Source organism: Rhamphochromis sp. 'chilingali', assembly GCF_963969265.1.
Source record: "Rhamphochromis sp. 'chilingali' genome assembly, chromosome: 2".
Classification (NCBI taxonomy): domain Eukaryota; kingdom Metazoa; phylum Chordata; class Actinopteri; order Cichliformes; family Cichlidae; genus Rhamphochromis; species Rhamphochromis sp. 'chilingali'.
The window spans coordinates 30,107,978-30,127,459 of record NC_137930.1 but is presented as its reverse complement, the minus strand read 5'-3'; the positions used below and the strand labels follow the sequence as shown (position 1 = coordinate 30,127,459).

At 40.9% G+C, this 19,482-nt stretch overlaps 1 protein-coding gene across 4 annotated transcripts in view; it reads right to left on the bottom strand.

The window, feature by feature from the left end:
- Positions 1-2,194: 2,194 nt before the first annotated feature.
- The window catches only part of plppr1 (phospholipid phosphatase related 1), a 64,550-nt gene continuing 47,262 nt past the window's right edge, over positions 2,195-19,482 (bottom strand). For 3 of the 4 annotated variants that reach the window (XM_080874872.1, XM_080874871.1, XM_080874873.1), the window contains exons 4-8: positions 16,637-16,769; positions 13,475-13,725; positions 9,489-9,665; positions 4,139-4,270; positions 2,195-3,578 (exon numbers count right to left, since the gene is read on the bottom strand). In XM_080874872.1, the coding sequence (XP_080730998.1) occupies positions 3,546-3,578; positions 4,139-4,270; positions 9,489-9,665; positions 13,475-13,725; positions 16,637-16,769 (726 nt within the window). In that variant the 3' untranslated portion in view covers positions 2,195-3,545. The other variant, XM_080874874.1, reaches the window with a different exon arrangement.

The following is a 19,482-nucleotide window of genomic DNA, read 5'->3' as shown; positions in this document are numbered from 1 at the left end:
CTTGAAAACTACATTTGGTTGTTGCTATTCTTCACTCATATTGCTAGGGGACAGCAATTTGGACAGGAAGGCATACTCAGAACAGCTAACGATGACATTTTACGAAGACACGGCATGGTAAAATACCGCCGCACACACAAACAGCTCCTATCTATTTAGCCAGTGTGTCTGCAGGGTAAGCGCAGGCTGTCACAGCTGAAATGAATACCTGACAGAGCAAAAGAGCAAGTGCACAGACTGAGCCGTCAGCTTTCTTTGTGTCTCTGTGCGTGTACGCCTTGCTTAGCTATGACATAAACATCAGTGAAGTCGACGCGGCTGTAACAGGATGAATCACTAGAGAAGCTAAATAACCTGGTTTTAGCACAACTATGCTCATTTTAATCACTTTTCTAGGTAGCACAGGTAGCAGCTGGACAGGGGTGTGGTGTGAGGGAAAAGAAGGGCCGCCTGTCACAAGTTATAACATGAAAGAAGAATAAAGCCATATTCATGGTGTTTTTTTGAGTGCCTGTGTAAACACAGGTTCACTTAAACATCCCGTTTTTCTTCTGGCTTCACCCCCAAAGCAACAATATGAAGGATCAGACTCAAATTTCAGTCATCGGCATTCGTTTTACTTAACTTTTCATTCAAAAACAACCCTTAAGGTGTACTCGTACACGTTCTTTATTAAACTCGAAATTTAGGGTCATGGTCTCAGGGTTGACTGCTTGATTCAAACACTGACTGCCAGATTAATTAATGTTTACATTTACTGAGCATACACTCACAGTCAACTCTAGGCTGACTGACACCATGCCTATGAAGTCATTGGTGTAACCGCACTCTGTTAAAACAGATGGTCTAAAACAAATCATTGCAACAGCTCACAGTTCAGTTTCCAGGGATGCATATCCTCTAAAAGCAGTAATCTTACAACTCTGTTTTAGAATAACTGACTGCTTTTATGTTTAACATGTTAGGCTTTGAGTGAACATGTGAATATTAGCATATTTCAATATGTCTGGAAATATGTGGCTTTTTCTCATCAGAATCTTATCAACCTATCAATCAATCAATCTTAGTCAGTCTGTCTATGTCTATGAGCACAACTCCTCTCCAGTAGACTATTTGACTCACAGGGTTGCCAACAGGTTATATTTTGGTTACAGGCCTGTGTGATTTTCTACATTTCAAGTCTATGGTTTTAAGTTGTTAATGTGAATTTCTGTGCATGTAGAAACCAAAAGATTTGCAATTTACATCAATTTATCACAGTTTATTAACTGTATTAACACAGACAGCTTCGATAGTAGACCGACTGTCTTATTGTCGTTTTATTGCCATCCTAACATACCAAAGTCACCTTGAAGATGGCAAATGACTGCAAGTGGCTGCAGATCTAGTGCTTAACTAGAAAGCAACCATTTCAAAGGCAATGAGATTGCAAGTCTGTTGCATATGGTTGCAATATTTTGGTTGAACTGAAGGTTTGTTCAGTGAAATTGTCCTGTAACTCAAACATCTTGAATAACAAACCTGTTTTGGTTTTCTTCAACCTAGGAATGCAATATGTCCTTGGGCTGTTCCTGTAATAATCCAGTGACATTTAGTGATTAAGGACCAACTGCATTACACTTCCATCTTGCAAATAAAAATCCATCTATTTACTATTCAAATGAAATCAAGAGTTAACACTGGCTCAACTTTTAACATTCAGGAGTATGTAACACACTCATAGAAATGATGATGCACAGTGTTTAGGTATTGGAGAATTAATTAATCTAATGGGTACCCATCCAGTTTCATACATTATATTACGTTACATCACAGCGAATGGTCCAACAGTCTGTTATCGCTCAGATCAACATTTATCCATTGGCCTATAATCAGAAACTTGTTGACTGGAAGGATAATGTGACTGCATTTTTAGCATGCAGATGACACAGCAAAGGAGGTAGGATTTGTATGCAGCTGAAGTGACACTGCAAGGCTCAAATCAGGGGAAAAATGGTAAGTAATGAAAACAAATCTCTGGATATTCAGACAAACACAAGGACAGACACGTTTCACACGTAACTTACAAGTACTGACTGTCAAGATGGATTGTCCTTGTCGTTGGTCACATATTTTCTAAGTAAATGAAAAGTTACCATTCTCATTGAAGCGTTTGGGTACATAAAAAGAAACACAAGAGGACACACTGTTGCTACTGACTATTTAATTTTTTTGGACAAACGAAGAAAGAAAATATATGTAGCATTTCAGCTGAAATGCCTTTTTTTGTTCTCAAAGTAAAAGACAATTGTAATCACAATGATAATGAGTAATATCTATAAAACATCTTGACTTCTCTCTTCATGCTGGGCATATCTTCCAATAGGAAATGGAATCACAACATTGCATCACAATCCACTGGTGGGTTGGGGAGAGGGAGGGGTACCTCGAGGAGGAAAAGTGAAGCAGGAGTCATTAGCCTGGTTTTCAGTGAGGAGGACTAACCAGGCCTCAAGTAAATTACTCAGTTTCACTTGAAAAGAATCTCTTATATTTTTCGCCATGTACTTATTAGGGATGTCTTCCATTGGAATTTCAGTAAATATAATTGGAAAACCATACCAGCATAATCTATACACGGATCTGGCACGGGCTAGCTCCTCTGGATCTCTCCATAGAGAGCTTCCTGTTAACATCAAAGTAAATCTGCAAATTGGGGTGAAGCACACTGATACCATGCATTTAAGCCAATCAGATTTTTGTATATTTAGCCTGATGACATGTCACTACAGGTGCAAAAACACATTTTCTGAGCATTTCAGTGACTCATCCTTGCCATTTCCTCCTAAGGGGAGAGGAGTTGTTCCCCAAACAACTGATACCAAAACATATCCAGGTTTACAGCAGGCAAACAGGTCCAAATGGATCATAATAGTCATACATATTAACAAAAATCCATAAAAAATATGACCTGACATGGTCAGTTAATGTACAGAGATAATAAAAAGAAGGATTCTGTCTTTTTTCTGTACAAATGACAAACACCACAGAACAACAACATCAATATTTTTTTTTCCATAGCAGATTTTTCTAACCGAGTGGGGTACATGTGGTGATTGACAAGGCATTTCACCCGGCAGGATGTGATGTAAAACAGAGTGAGTCAGCTGACAGGAAGTGTGCAGGTTTTAACATCGTCAGGATAGGCTACGGCACTCGCTCATACAAAATGTACAAAACACCGTCCTCTAACTACAAACAGCACACCTTGGAGGAAAAAAATGTCCCATGTTTCAATGATCTCAAATAACCTGGAAAAACAATCTGTGCTTATGTTGCGATTTGTGATATTGTTGCCTGATCTGTGTGCCTTGGGAGGTTGAACTGAGCATAGCCCAACTAAATGAAAACCACTGCAAACATGGTGTATTTTGTCCCCCAGGTGATTTAAATAGATATATCAGGAGTGGTTTTTGTAAGCATTCGGAGCCACGTGACATGCGTCCTCGTCATTGTGTCTGGAAGTGCTGTGGAGACGCAAACGTGACCCGGTGCTGCCCCCTTAGTCATGTGACCTCTGTCATCGATGCCGAGTGGTTCTGAAAATGGATGTTGGAGGGAGTATGGGGGGGGAAAAAGGGACAGGGGTAGAGAAAGACAAAGAAAGAAATGAAGTGGATGGAAACAGAAAGCGTGGAAATGAAAAGGAAGAGGAAATCACGTGTCAGCTGGTGCCAAGAGTGCTCTGTGTTAAGTTTCTGTGCATTTGGTTAGGAGGAAAGGGGTGAAGTGCAAACGTCAAGCCTGCCACGTGTCATTGCTTAGTGAACAAAGAAAGAAAGAAAGGATATAGAAAGAAGGAGAAAGAAGGAGAGTACATTTTTAACCAAATAACTTATTGATAACAGAAAATTATCTTTGGATTTATGCACCACCCTCACTTGGACCTTCTAAAAAGGGCATGAAAAAGTAGAAAAAAAAGTACATGGCAATAAATTACAGTGACACCAAGTTCCAGAATTACAGAATTCCTTATCTGAGGGGAGGAATTTGCTTTAAGCTGCAGGCCTTGAGGGAATTCTGCCAATTAATGAAGAAAGATAATGTGCATCATAGAGATTAAAGTTTATGGGATTCCAGGTTAAGTGTTTTTAGCTACCTGTGCGCTCAGGGTCTCCAGTGGGCTCTCCACACGGGGGAAAGTCATCAGAGGCAGACCGCGGTACTCCTCAGTCTTCTGTTTTGCCGCTGCACTGTGGACACCTTTGAAGTTATTCACCACACATATACCCTGTAAGGTATGAGGACAGTTTAACATTAATAGTGAGACAGGCAGAAAGACACAGCAAATCACACGAACATTAGAAACTCAAACACAAAAAGTGCGAAAAAGTTGTTTAAACTCTATAAAACGAGTGAAGAGACTTTGTAGCGTAACTTGATGTTACAGCCGTGTTCACATCTTGGTGAGGCTGCACAGTGGTGCTTTGAGGTTAATGCTATCATCAGTAAAGTTGCTACGGTGATTTAAGGAGGTATAGCCGAGGTTGATCACTGATACGTTTTGCAAATAAATGGGCAAACCGAAATGTTGACTTGAAGATCAAGTGTCTACAATTCATCCAAAGGGTTATAAATATATGTAATAAATAGTATGATAATCCACAACAACAGCTGTTGAGATTTCACTAATTCACAAATTTCAAGGAAAGGGCAGCTCAGCTGATTTTGGTCATTGTATGAATTGATATGGCTCATTTGGAAAGGTACAGGTGAGGATAGGAGAATGACAGTCTCTATAGTAGGTTTCTGAAAATCCGTTATTCATCATTAACTGTTCCCCCCATACTAAACTCTACGCAGTGTGTGTGTGTGTGTGTGTGTGTGTGTGTGTGTGTGTGTGTGTGTGTGTGTGTGTGTGTGTGTGTGTGTTAGAGAGAGAGAGAGAGAAAGTAAAAGAGAGCGATCCCCTCTCCCAAATAACATTTGTTCCCAAAAATGCATGTGAATTTGAGGGAAAGGAAAACACGTCTCTCTATTTATGAATGTCATTATAATCCTTAAGGGCTGGACTGAACTACTGGATGAGCGCCCAAAAAATTAGTTTTGTTCAAGGGGATATTATGCAGTCAATTTTGATGCATCTTCATGTTACAGTCTTGCTTCATACAGACCAGTCGCAAGGAGCTTGGATGACCTCGGTCATTTTGTTTGGAGGCATGAGCTGTGATGTTGTTTTAAGGTACAGGTTCCTCTAGCCACCGATCTGACAATTAGTATTTGTTTTTTTAAATTTTAAAAGAAATCCAGGGCCACATCTGGTGGATTTTTTAAAAATAAAAGAGCTAATGGAGGTCTGAAGCCCAGTGTGAGTCTGCTGATCAAAGGGCATTCTGGAGCAGGCTGTCTCCCTTTTGGTTGTTATTTTCATTTTCAGGATTGCTGGTTTGATCTTACAGTGCCCTCCCCCATACAGTGTCATGTACCTACAAACGTTGCAGAAAACTAACATCCTGTTCCCTTTCAGCTTTAAACGCCGCAGCAAGAGCCAGCTGTTATAGGGTTTTTTGCTACCTTAAAAAATTCTCTGGTGGGCTTTTCTTTTCTTTTTTTTTTTGGTGTGACGTGGCTACATTTTCCACATCAGAACTTTTACTGCAGTGATATAACGTTTATATGGGTATAAAAGAGCAATCAAACATTGCGTGAGTCCCTTAAAGCTGGATATCATTTCATCTAGCCAGCAGAAATGCTTCAGGGTGCTAATCTTTGTGGGCTAACAGGTGCAGAAAACAGATGCTGTTTCTTCATTTATATGTTTATAAATTAGAGGTAATTGTATTTTTTCCATTTTGTCCACTAGTCAGAATTTTTAATGGTAGAGACACCAGTAAGGTTGCAGTCTTTGTTAACTCCTCCACAGACTAGTTAATCAAAGAAGGCAGCCTAAGGGAGATCCCATCCCACCAGACACCAACCGTGCCCTCAGGCAGCAGCAAAGGAGAAAATGAAGCAGGAGGAAGCTCAAGGTTTTCTTGTTTGTGGCTGTTCATGGGCATTGAATTTCTAGAGCTCCCAGACCAAGTAAATGAGTGAATTATAGCTCCTAGGGCAGAATTTACAAATAACTATCCTGTTTGACAATTCTTTACATTTTTATCACAAGTTTAAATTGCATGTTGATGTGGCTGTTGTAAACACATTTCTATTAAACTGAACCACCTCCTGCTTTTTCATTCCCCATTGTGTGTCCTGTCATTCATGCAAAAACAGACGTGTGTGAACTGCCGCCTACTGTTTCAGATGAAGACAAAGTGAATCTGAAGATTGCCACTGAAACGCTGAATTGAAAAATCATTTAGAAACTTTCCTGGTCTCAGATTTTTGCAACAGAAAAATGCTGCTTTTTCCCCAGACTTGTGATTAAAAGAAACTTGAAACTGTGTTGGTGGTTCAGCACTCAATGCAATGTATTATTTATTTTATTTTCCTCCCAGTGGAAAGTAGTTTGTTGAGGTGGTTATGAAATGACTTTGGATTACTTTGCACCATCACCTGAGATGCACTGTTCAGTAACGGTTATTTAATTGTGTTTTTTGTCCCCTCACCGTCAACCGGTTGTGGCAGGACTTTTCTTCCTGTTAAAAGGAAGTTTTTCCTTCCCACTGCTGCCAAGTGCTCGTTCAAAGGGGGTTGTTTGATTGTTTCAGGTTTCTCTGTATTATTGTCAGGTCTTTACCTTACAATATAAATCGCCTCCAGGTGACTGCTGTTGGGATCTAGATAAATAAAACTGAATTGAATTGATTGAACTGAATGTAACCATATGATCTTATGCTTTACATAATTTCATGTATCAGCATAAATCTCCATCCCAATCCAGTCACACTCTTGTACTTCGAAGCAGCAAAGTGATACGGTTTGCATCTCCACCCTTACAAAGTTATTTTCTATCTTCACATTGCCCATTATGCAGATAATTCAAGACCCTATTTTATCAATTCATCTTTGATAGCAGATGAATTGTAATATTACCTCTTACAGTGGTTGCGACTTATATGAGTCATGCATGCCTTTTAGGTGTCATTTCTACATGCTGTGAATTCGTTTGGAACCACTTTCAAATTTCAGGGGATTTAGCTTCTATTAGACTCAGCAAGTCAGCATGCGCCTTCCCTTGAATCAAGTGGACAGCTTTATATCTTATGTTACCAACATCATCCCGGAGCCAATTCTAAAACCAAGTTCTTAACAATGATCCCTCAATCTGCTGGCAGCGGACAAATCTCTTGAAAGACCAAAGGCATTTGCTGTTTGGTGAGTCCATTCAGATCTCCTCTCTGTGAGCACTGATAGCAGCAGGATTTAGACTATACCTGCTTTCAGCTTTCTCTTTATCAATTCATTTCCTGCAAGATAGCAGTCCATCAACTTGGCTCAGTTCTCATGTGAAACGAGTTTGATAAGCTTCATTGTAAATATAAGGCAAATACAGGGGAATATGGTCAACCTTCATTCATGGTATGCTGATAATAAACTGAAAATAATGTTCAATGACGTAATGACAGATTTCCTTTTCTTTAAGCACTTGAGTTAAAGGCAACTAGACTTACACTTCAAGGCCCTTAAGACTACCATGACCTGGATGGGTGAGAACCTGCACAGACAACCCCATTTCCTTTTATCTTTTCCTGAAGATCAATGGCATAATGTATATCACTTTTAACAGTTTAATCACTGAAAGCTACTATCAATTATCAAAGAAACAGGTGCAGTGGATCCACCTCCTCATGGGCAGGGGCGGGGATAGCTCAGTAGGTAGAGTGGTGGTCCCATGATCGGAAGATCAGGGGTTTGAATCCACTGAACGGCTACCCTGAGATACCCCTGAGCAAGGCTATAGTCCCTACACACTGCTCCCCGGTGCACCTGCTGAGTGGCTACCCACTGCTTCACTGGGTGAATGGGTCAAATGCAGCAAGAGTAATTTCCCCACGGGGATCAATAAAGTATACATTATTTTTATTATTATTATTATGCAGCAAGAAAAAGATGTGACCACACTGAACCTGACTGTTTTGCACCACAGCAGGAATTATTTAAAGAATAACCAAGACCAAGCTTGACCTGCACATGTAAATCACACTATTCCAATGCCACTAACTTTCTTTGGTGCAATATTGAGTCAGACTCTTAATTTGTGACCTTTTTTTTTTTTTCACTTTTTGAGTCGTGACCAAATCGAGATTCTGGCATTTTCACTAATCTCTGCTGTCCTTGGTATTTAGTTCTAATTAGTTTAGCATACACTCTACTAAAACATTACATATATTAAACATTAGCACTTTAATACCATCACTGTAGACAGATGACAGCTGTAAAAGGACTGATTTTCCCTTCATATCAACCAATGTACAAATAACAAACCTCTAGCTTCTTCTTCTTATCTGAGTCTCTCCTCCATGTGTCTCCCGCATTGGCACTCAGGACTCAGCGGCAATTAGAAGTAATGAAGCCTCTGAGGTTATTAAATAAATCTTTTTGGATAGTGGGGGCAGGGGGTGGGGGTCCCCTTCACCTTCCTTTCTCCTGAGTGAGCTTTCCCATTCAGCACAAAACAACGTGATCAGTTTAAGTTGCAGCTATTACCCTGAATTTAATCACAGCATAAAATATGATGAATAGTCTGAAAAAAGCACATTAACTTGCAGAAGAAGCCAAGCAGTTTGACTAAATCTCGCAGGACAACTGATGTTGATTTTACATTATGGACAGCAGCCCAGTGAAACTGCTGTCTTGCTTGGAAAGATGAGCCCACTTTGCACATCTTATCCTCGGCAACTGCTACGGCAGTTATTTTACGAAGGTAAATAACAGGATGCCTAACCTCTGGAGTACGGAATCTGAATTAATCACATCACTGGTTACCTCCACGATCTAAAAATTAATTAAAAGTAGTGTTTACCTCATTTTTCTTCTCTTTTTTTGTCCTTGCGCTTACAGATTTCAGGTTGAATCTTGGGTTGTTCACTTCCTTCTTCTTTTCATCTTCTCCAATACCCCACAATCAGCCAGTGTATTCTTAACTTGATCAATGTAGCTTAAATTACCTTTATCTAAACCTTTATTGAGCATAACATAAATCACACCTCATTCTTTTTTCACCTTTTTATATACTTGGTGCCCTCTCCAACACTTGTACTGTCACTAAAATGAATTTCATCAAAAATATACATAAAAATATTTGCTGTATATAAGAATTTTAAGGCATAAATTTTCACATGGTTGACTTTGAAATGAAAACAAACCCACGTTAAAGGCTCTGGGAAGCTGCAGCTTGAATTAATCATCCAATTACCAGTTTGGGTTTGTTCCAAAATGGAGCTCAAAATGAATATTATAATTTGAAAGTAGCTCATGACCAGAATCCACCTTCTCTTTTCTCTCTTCTTCTCCGACCCCTTCTCCACCACCTTCCCAAACCTAATGCAAGTTTTAGTAGTCCTCACCAGAAACAATGCAATAGCTGATCCCAGTATAAATCCAGCCACTACATCTGAACAGTGGTTTCGATACTCTGAAACTCTGTTGAGGCCGGTGAGGAAGGCGGAGCAGAGTGTGCCCAAACAGAGCACTGGTTTGGCCAAGCGGCTGGACTTGGTCTTGATTGTACTGGTGATGTACATCTAGAAGGAGAAAGGTGGAAAGATTAGACTGTTCTTTGTCCCAAATGTCTTTAACGAAAACAAAACCAAAAAAAACAGGCTCCTGCTCTTCTGTTTAGGTGGATTAGGAACAGAGATCCCATGCAGAACAACTGGAGGTTTTCCCACTAAAATAAAGTCAAATATTTTACCATTTCTTTTTTTTTCTTTTTTTTTTTTTTTGGAAGTGACATCAGAAACAGCAGCATGTGACATCACGTGATGGCGGAGCTTCAGTTCATCCTTTGTCATCCTTTTTTTTTTTTTTTTTTTTAATAGGACAGGGGGAAAGAATGAAAGAAAGAGGGGGAGAGGAAGAAAGAAAACCAAAGGGGAGAAGAGACGGTGAGAAGGGGGGGAAGAGAGAAAAAAAAACAAAAAAACAAAACAAAAAAAAAAAACCTCCTGGGTCACCTGTATGGAGAGAAAGAAAAACAAAAAAAACAGAGGAGACAGCAAACAACAAAGAGCAACATAATAATAAAAAAAAAAAAAGCACCATCACAATAAACTAGCTAGTCATAGATATCAATAGTTACTAAATAATAAACGATATTGTGCAGCACGCAAGATAGACAGCGCACAGTGTGCTTTGAGGCAGCAGCCAAGAAAGCTGTAGTCCGCATCTGTGAATACCCATGTGTACACCTGTGTGCATACCTGTGTGGATCAGCATGCTTGCATTCCAAAGGTTTCTCCATGTAATGATCTGCTAGAGAGTGTGGGGAGCCACAGCCCTGTCCTCTATGGTATCAAGCAGGTATGGAGGAGATCAAAACTCCAGACATCCAGAGGCCCCCAGAACACAAGAGACCAAGGAAGACCCACAAAGGGGCAGCCGCGCCACTGTCCCAGTAAGAGCTAAGGAGAGTCCCAGATGAGAGCTCATTCAGCAGCCGCGGAGCAGAAGCCAGGGGGAGTTGCAGTGACGCGCCCGTGAGCTCCGCCGGCAGCCAGCTGTGCCTGAGTGACCGAGCCCCAGGCCGAGAGGCCGGGGGCACCCCACCTCCAAAGTGGCCCGAGCGAGCCCCAATAAGCGGCCGCCAAGGAGTGAGCCGGTGTGTACCCGGACGCCCACCCCCAGATACAAAGAACCACCAACGCACCGATACCTGAGGGAGTCCGCCACCGGCAGGGGAAGTGGTGGTGGGTGGAGATAGGCCTCCAAACCTTGGAGGGCCCGAGATGTCCCCAGAGAGGTGGCGTCTGATACCCAACCTGACATATAGACACAGACATACAGGCACACACAGACACAAACATCCATTCCCACCCTCATGCTCTCATATGTACTTCACACTCAACCGACGTGGAGACAGACATAAAGGGACGCTGTATACACGATCACACTCCCCAAGCGTACTCTACTAACCGGGTCTAGGTACCCTTGCCCCTGGAGGGGGGAACTGCACCCAGACCCAGGTGGTGTTACCCTTTTCCCTGCGGTGGGGAGAGGCAGACCGCCCCGACTCCGCAGCAGCAGGGAGGCCCCAGACCGCAGTCGGACGGCCCACTCCTCCTAGCCCCCCCGCTCCAGTAGGCCGCAGAGAATGGGGGTGAGAGAAGACTCCAAACCTCCCTCCACCCGCTCATTGTAGTGTTGATGCATGTGTGTTCTAAGGTGCAATTAAAACCCAGGAGGGCATAGAGCTACCTGCCAGAGAGCAGCAGGTAAGCACATAGCCCCTCCTGCTAGCCCTCAATGTCTACATGTATTTAAAATTGAGAGGTGGGCAACGACGCCAGGGGTGAGGCGTACACCCTGATGGTAACTTGGACTCCGTGATTGTGCCCACCCCCAAGATCCTATATGTATGTGTAATGAGGGTGTGAGTAATGTGAATGTCTAAGTTGTGGGATAAAATTGAGGCAGAGGCAGCCAGAAGGGGACGGGGGACGGGGGGGGGGGGGGGGGTAGCCTCCTCTGCATCCTGGTGACAAATATTTTACCATTTCAAAATAGTGCAAAGCCCCCATGGTATAGCAAATCAGTCAGGGAAGGCTGTGAAAAAGTTACATCATAGTAGCGCAAGATTCTGCAAAACAGAGACATCGTTTTTCCCCCACAGAGAATAAAAAATTGAACCTAACAAGAGAACCCATTAATAAGCGGGAGGACTGTCAGCATTTAAAAACAAAAAGGTCTACCTGCATATATTTTCACCTCTTGAACTTTCACCTACCTCTATTCCAATTAGGGCTGCACGATTTTGCATAAAATGAGAATCACGATTTTTTGGCTTAGAATTGAGATCACGATTCTCTCACGGTTTTCTTTTCCAGTATAAATATTTATTGCACTTATTAACTGCACATCAACTTCGTAACAGTTGAGACTGAACATAAAAACAATAAATAAACATAAAAACAACAAATGTCTCACGTTTTGTTGTTGCCGCAAAATGTTGTACTGCTTGAAATTCTGTCTCCACTGTTGCTCGACGCTGCGTGTATAGAGCAGGTAGTGCAACAATAGAAAAATAGTTGCGGGACGGCACTGTGTAGCGTTTGTCTAGGGTGTTGATCATTTTCCTAATTGCACAGTGTTGATGGGAGCCATATCTTTGGTCAGGTGATAAGTGATAGCCTCCGTAATTTCTTTGTGCCTGCGAGAGTTCGACGTGTATAGGGAAGCGCTGTATAAGGTTCACGTTATTGATGTTTGGGTGGTTGACCGGGGCGGATTTTCTCCTGTCACTTTCTCGTCATCCCTGACGTGCTCTCCGTTGTTTTTTCCCTGCTAATTTTAGCATCACACGGCGCAGCTTCTGTATCACGTGGTATAAGGCTCCGCCCTTGTCATTTGTTGAGCAGGAAGAGTGAGCGCTTGTTTTCATGCAGATTACGTCCCGGATCAAAATGCGGTACAGTCGTCGTCGTCGTCGTCTTTTTTTAATTTTATTTTATTTTAATCGTTGTCATTTGGAAATGAGATCGCACATAAGTATGAATCGAGATCGCGATTTTCTAACGATTAATCGTGCAGCCCTAATTCCAATCAAGTAGCGAAGGTATCGAATTAATTTTCATCAACAACAATCTGTTCTTGTATTCCTCCTGCTCCTGTTGATAAAATTTGCACTTCCACTCTCTTTTTTCCAAAGATGAGGCCCTCACCCTGTCACTCAGATGTCAAACAGCTGCTCTTCAATTATCGCTTCAAAAAGTAATTTTCCATGCGACCTCCAGCCAATTTTCTAAAAACGCCTAAACTGTCGCTGTGCTAGTGTGAAATATTCCTCACCTCAATTTCAAATAGCATGAAGTCCCTCCTTGCCAATTCCTCCATCAAAGAACCGAAGGTGCTGTGTTTATAACAAATACTCCTTCTTACTCAGTAGTTTTTAACTCCACATACGGTACAGGTATGTGCAGTACAACTTTAAGCAGCCCGGCTCAAATTATATATTTTCTGTCTGGTTTTTTCCCCACAGACGAGTAAACCAATTACCTTCTATTCTAAACTAGAACATGACATTGCTTTTAATTAACTATGCTCAGGTTGAATCCCTGGAGAATTTTTTTTGTCTACACATTATTGGTTGGTTTCTAATTTAAAATGGGATAAACAAACACAAACGTGAGTGTTCACGTGCTACAAAGGGAGAATGAAAGGAAATGAAATATACACCTAAATGCAAATATCGTTACACACATTCATGCCTTAAAATATATCGCATGCTGTTTAATTAAACATATACTGTGTCATTACATTAGATATACGTTTTATAAAATGTTTTTTCAAGCCTTTTTTTGTCTCTGAAATAAAGGATAAGGTGCGGTCCTCTCACCGTCAGGTAAACGGCAGAGTAAACGCTCAGCGAAGCGTCCTTAGATGGGAACGACCGCCGAGCCTTCTCCACCACCACGTGGTTCCCGGTGCAGATGTTGCCGTTGACGATAAACTGGTGATTAAAGCGACACTCGGTGCCAGTGTAGTTGGGCTTGCAAACAGACAGGAAGTAGGGCGAGAGACCTCCAGTCACCACCTGGCCTGCATTGACGAAGATGTCTGTAGCAAACAGACCGAATGCAAACACACCTGCGGCACCACAGACACACAGACGGGAGAGGAGAGAAGAGCACGTGAAAAGCCACAAACACAGAGCAATGAAACAATCACAAATAAACACAGAAGGGTTTGTATAAGTTATCACCCTCCAGTGTGGGTGTTTATCTAGCTCCCAGTTCCACCACATTAAATCGTGACTATTGTGTGTGTGTGCAGACATCACTGAAGATGTCACAGTGTGGTCTGCATCACTCAGACAGACCACCCAGTCTGAATCAAAACAAAGTGCAAGTTAACTAATGTTGAAATGGAAGGTGAGGAAAAATGGACAACAGCAAGCCAAATACAGACCATAAAAATAAGATAGCGTTTAATATAAATGATGGCGCTGACACTTTCAGCCCACTAACACTGACCAGTGTCTACGTCTGCATTCCTTTTGCTGTGAAATATGACTGCTGATTATCTAGCTTGCTTGGCCATGAAATTAATGTGCTTTGTGTTGTCATCCAGGCGGGTGGGGTGAGGGAGTCGCAGAGGGAGGTTTTGAGGGGCACGGGGACATGATTGTGTGAAGGGCAATGAGGGAACTGGGGGGAGGAGGGGGTTAGAGTGAGAGAAGAGAGGGGAGGGAACAAGTGAGCAGGAAATGCCTTGACAATTTCACAAATTTAACAGGTCTCAAAACATAAATCAGGTGAATTGCTGATTGCATTTCTAATGTGTTTTGTAAAGTTTTTTTTCTTCAACTATGACAGGAAAGTCCAGCAGACTCTCTCTACTGGAACAGAGTCTGTCTGCCCAATTCTGGTAAAGCGTTGTTATAAAATAATCAAAATTCAAAGGTTTTATAGAGCTTTTATAGAAAATTGACACACGGACTTGTCCTTGTTTTTAAAATATATTTAATTTCCTTTCTTTTCCATGATAACAGCTGTTAGCTTACCATACAAAAACATGTAAGCAATATTTGAAATACATCAGTAAAAGCAAAGGCTTCTCCACAAACATTATTTTACATGAGAGGTTTCTCTATCCCAGTGTTTGCCTGGCCTTTGGTCACTGGTCTGCATTGGGCAGCGTTCTGGTGAAAAAATCTAATATCACATATCTTTGCCCATAACAGTTGAGCCTCACTGAGTTTAGCAGTAGAGCAGGGCAATATGACCAAAAATATTTATCACAATATACATTTAAAAATTCCACAACTCCACAACTTTATTAATGCAAAAAACCCCATCAATGTATTTTCACTTAAACAAGCAGCTGTTTTTTATGTGCATTTAAAGTTATATAAAAATGTAACAGTGCAAATTCCTTGCTGACAGTTTAAGCAAAAGGCATTTCCAGTGGAAATTGGCCGACATATCCTCAGCATAACCATGTATGATATCCACAAAACTTAAAAAGAGGTTATACACACAATACGGTAATATTATGTTGAAGCGCAGTACGTATCACTCCGCGAGGCTCCTGCCTACCATAGCCGTAATGCTCCGACAATCCATCAAGCGGTGCGGCTTCGTAGCTTAGCAAAGTCTACTGAAACATGTGACAGATTTTTCAGCGCCGTGTACGACATAAAATCGTTTCAAGGTCAGTAAACACAACCAGAACTCATACATAAGGCACACAGGATTATAAGGGGCACTGTCGATTTTCAGAAAAATCAAAGGATTGATTTTAAGTGTGCCGTATTTTCCAAACAACACGGTAATAACGACGGCCCGCTAGCATGCTCTACTAAAAATAGTGCTTTGTTGTGTATCTGACGGACAAAAGCCAAACCAGTTCCACACCACTGAAGTTGCAGCATTTTTACAAACCAATTGTGGTTCATCCGTTTCATTTAACGATCCACTTTCACCCTTCTCATTCTGCGTCGCCGCCATGTGCGTATGTAAACAAAGGCACTGCGCATGTGCGTTTTACCCATATTCTATCACGATATTTCATTTTCCTATCGTTGCCCAAAATTACACCGGTATTACCGTGAACAGTATGATATAGCCCAGCCCTATTTAGCAGCATATTTCAATTTAATTAAAATGTGACATCTGATGCTTAAGCAGTCAACATCATTTAAACGCATTGGTTCAAATTATATTTACTTGATACTTGAGCCAAAAACATTATCCAACTTCACTGTAAAAAAAGAAAAGTCATCATTCAGCTACCATGTCATTTTTAAAAAAAGTTTTTCCATTTTATCTACAGCTGTTCAACACACTACATCACTGTGACTCGACAACATTACAGCAACAAAGTCAGTACCAGACACACATGTCACAGTTGTTTTGCTCCTTGATGGCCATGTTTGTTGAGAGCCCCTTTCTTTACTGAAGTACCGGATAAATCAGAACTGTTAAAAAAGTTTGTTTTTTCAAGGTGTAAGGTGTAAATCATCAGGGTTGCTAAATCCATGGCTGTCTGCATTGGAGCTCCCCTCACAGGTGACTGACAGCACCGACATTGAGTTTAGTTGTGAATGTACAGCATGCTGTGTCGTGGTTAAGGCTTGGCTGATGTTGCAGATGCAACTTTTATTGAGCTATGACATTAATAAACATTGCTCATATAGTTTTGTATTAAATTAAACAAAACAAGGCTGAAGTCACAAGCAGCGTCTTATTGTGATGGATCACAGAATTGCATGCTAATGCGCTTTTGAATACTAATCTGATCCCTTATTCTACACACAGTCTTTGTGGAGAACTGAATGAAATTATTTCAATCAGATCAGTGATCCATAATTTTCCGGTCTTTCAGTTCATCGCAGCTGCACTGAGGTGATGCGCCAGGCAAATACTGGTGGGACCTTACACATGCTGAAGCCCAAAGTACTTTTCATGTGTATTCAGAGTTTTCAGTCACTGTCTGGTACCATTAGCACAAGTGACCTTAGGGCAGTTTAGAGTACATTGCAATACAAGGTTCTTACCTATGAAGCGTATGATGCGGCGGGTGAGGGGGTTGAGGTAACAACAGTCTCCTGTCACTATTGTTTTCTCCTGGGCCAACAGAGCTTCCCTCGTTGATTTCATCATGTACATGGACACCTCTCCGATAAAAATCTACATACACAAACACACACAGGCACAAAAAATAAAAGAGAATATGAATAGGTGAATATGCACACAGAAGAAGCAAAAAGGAGCGCACAGAACAAAGGCAGAGATTTCAAAGAGGGCAGACGTGACGTCTCCTCCTTAAATATTTAAACTTGTATTTGTCAACCTAAATAAATAAACTTTTATTCTGAAAAACCTGCTAAAATGTTACATCAAATATCTGCCCGACAGGGTTGGATGTTTTCTTCTCTGCACAGTCTATTTTCACTCCAAAAATATTAATATTTTAGAAAAATAAATAAAAAATACAAATGCTGTGGCAAACACAATTAAACCACAGACAGACACACAGAAACACAGTGTTGTGATCTCAGTCAGCAACATGCAGCATCTACTCCTCACCTCTGGTGCTGTGCACATGCTGCCAGGTTAATAATCATGGAGAAGCCAGAAGGCAAGAGGAGGAATTTTTCCCTCCCAAAAAGATTTGAGAACCAAGGAAGTCTAGATTACGTTTACTTTTTAAAAAACTTTTTTTTAATAAAGTATATGAATATGAGCTATTAAAAACCCAGTGCAACTTTTTTTTAATAGAACACGCATCACAGGGTGCCATGTGCAAACATGAATCATTTTCCAAAACAAAAGACACAAAATACAGCAGAGCAGTGCACCATGCCTGTATGTGTTGTATTGGCTCAGCAGGGATAATATTAAATGAGAAAGGTTTGTTTACACAAGAATAAATATTTGAAAGCAATACAGATTGCCTGAAAGTTGTACTGCATAATATTCTGTTATACTGGGGCTTAAAATTTGTGTTTTAACCCATAAATAAATACCTTTACTCTATAAATAAATGCAGAAAACTGACGCATTAAAATGCAGGAAATTAAATGTCTGACTATCAAAAAAGTAGAACCCTCCAGAACCCGCACTTAACGTTTTAACAAAACTCACACCCAGCGAACACACAGAAGAAAATGGGGAAACATTAACTTTTGGCATCCTGTTATGGAGCAGAGAAACATTTTTATCCAGTCTGGCCCGTGTACATAAACCACTGTGCCTTAATGCAGCCTTTCTTCAGGTCCATTATAGTTTGGACATTTCATCAGGTCTAATGGAAAAACTGCTGCTGGACACACAAAATGGATCTCGTTGCCAGTCGCCTTGGGTGATAAAGACTGCTTCAAATAAATGTGTGTGTTTATCAGAGACAGTGTGTGCATACACTTAGTGCATATGTGTGCACCCATGTGGTTTTGGCCTTTGATGTGTGTTTGTTTGGGGCCTTAGGACAGGTGAATTTTCCTCCATCCCTCATGAATGCTTTCTCATCATCATGTTCTTGTAAACGCAACTCCAGTCCATCTCTTTCTGTGTGGCAGTTAGCAGCGAGAGCAGCTCGTGTTTTGATGTCAGGAAATGCAAAGTAAAAATTTTTTTAAAAGGAATAAATGAGCACTGAAAGCACTCACATAAAAATCAGTATGAACCTTCTAAATCTATGCACTTGATTCAGTCCTGTCTGCAACTGCCAGCATGACTAAAGGTGGATTCATATTTTCAAATAACCATTTGTGTCACAGGATGGGAGGCATAGTGCATAGCGAAACAAGGTTCAAATGCATCATGGCAGAAAAATCAATCTCCTGATGTCTAATGATCCAAAAATGTCTATCTTTGCAGACAGAGTGACCAAAACAAGCTTTTGCAAGCTTTAAAAACTGTAAAAGGAAGACAACTTGTAACAGTCAGACTAGCAGCAGTTGCAGTGAACCAAAATACATTTTGCATTAAATAAAAGGTAGCTGGCATAATTAATTATTAAGCCTAACTGGCTTAATTTGAATTTATTTTTAAAGAGCCTCCTTTTTTAAAGTACCAATAATACAAATTAAAAGTCAACCAATGTTTAAAATTTATGACTGAAGTTTGTATATATAGTCAACAAAAATAGAGCCAAAACCTATGCTACAATTGGAAAGTAGCAATAAAAGCAGCAATGCTTTTTAATAAGGTTCTTATTATAAGGATGCAATGTATTATTAATACATTGTTAAATTCAATTAGGCCTACATGTTTTTATACTATTTTATATTCTGTTATTGCAATGTTTTACAAAAAATTTCTAAATATATTTTTAATGCACTTTTTAATGCAATGCTAACTGATTAATTGGGGCATGCTCCCAATGAGACAATGGATGATGTCCTTGTGGATCTCCTCCAAGATCTGGACCGGGCTCCTGGACTGAGCTCCTGGAGAGTCTAAGGTGCAACGTGGCAGCACTGGGATGTTCTGAAACATAACGTCCCCGAGGTGTTCTGCTGGATTTAGGTCAGGCGAGCATGACGGCCAGTCAGTGGTATGGAACTGCCTTCATAATGTCGCCCCTGTTCTCATCTGTGGAAAGCACAGGGCATCGGTGGTTGACCTGGTATTCTATGGCAAATGCCAATTGGACTCCACAGTGCTGGGCAGTGAGCACAGGGCCAACTTAAGGATATTATGCCCTCAAGTCACCCTTGTGAAGTCTGTTTCTGATTGTTTGGCCAGAGATTTTCACACCAGTGGACTGCTGGATTTCATTTTGTAGCTGGCATCTTTATCCTGTTCCTCATTGCACAAGGGAGTAGATACCAGTCCTGCCCAGGAGTTAAGCACCTTCTAAGGCTCTAGGTTTCCTAGAGTAACTGCCCGTCTCCTGGAA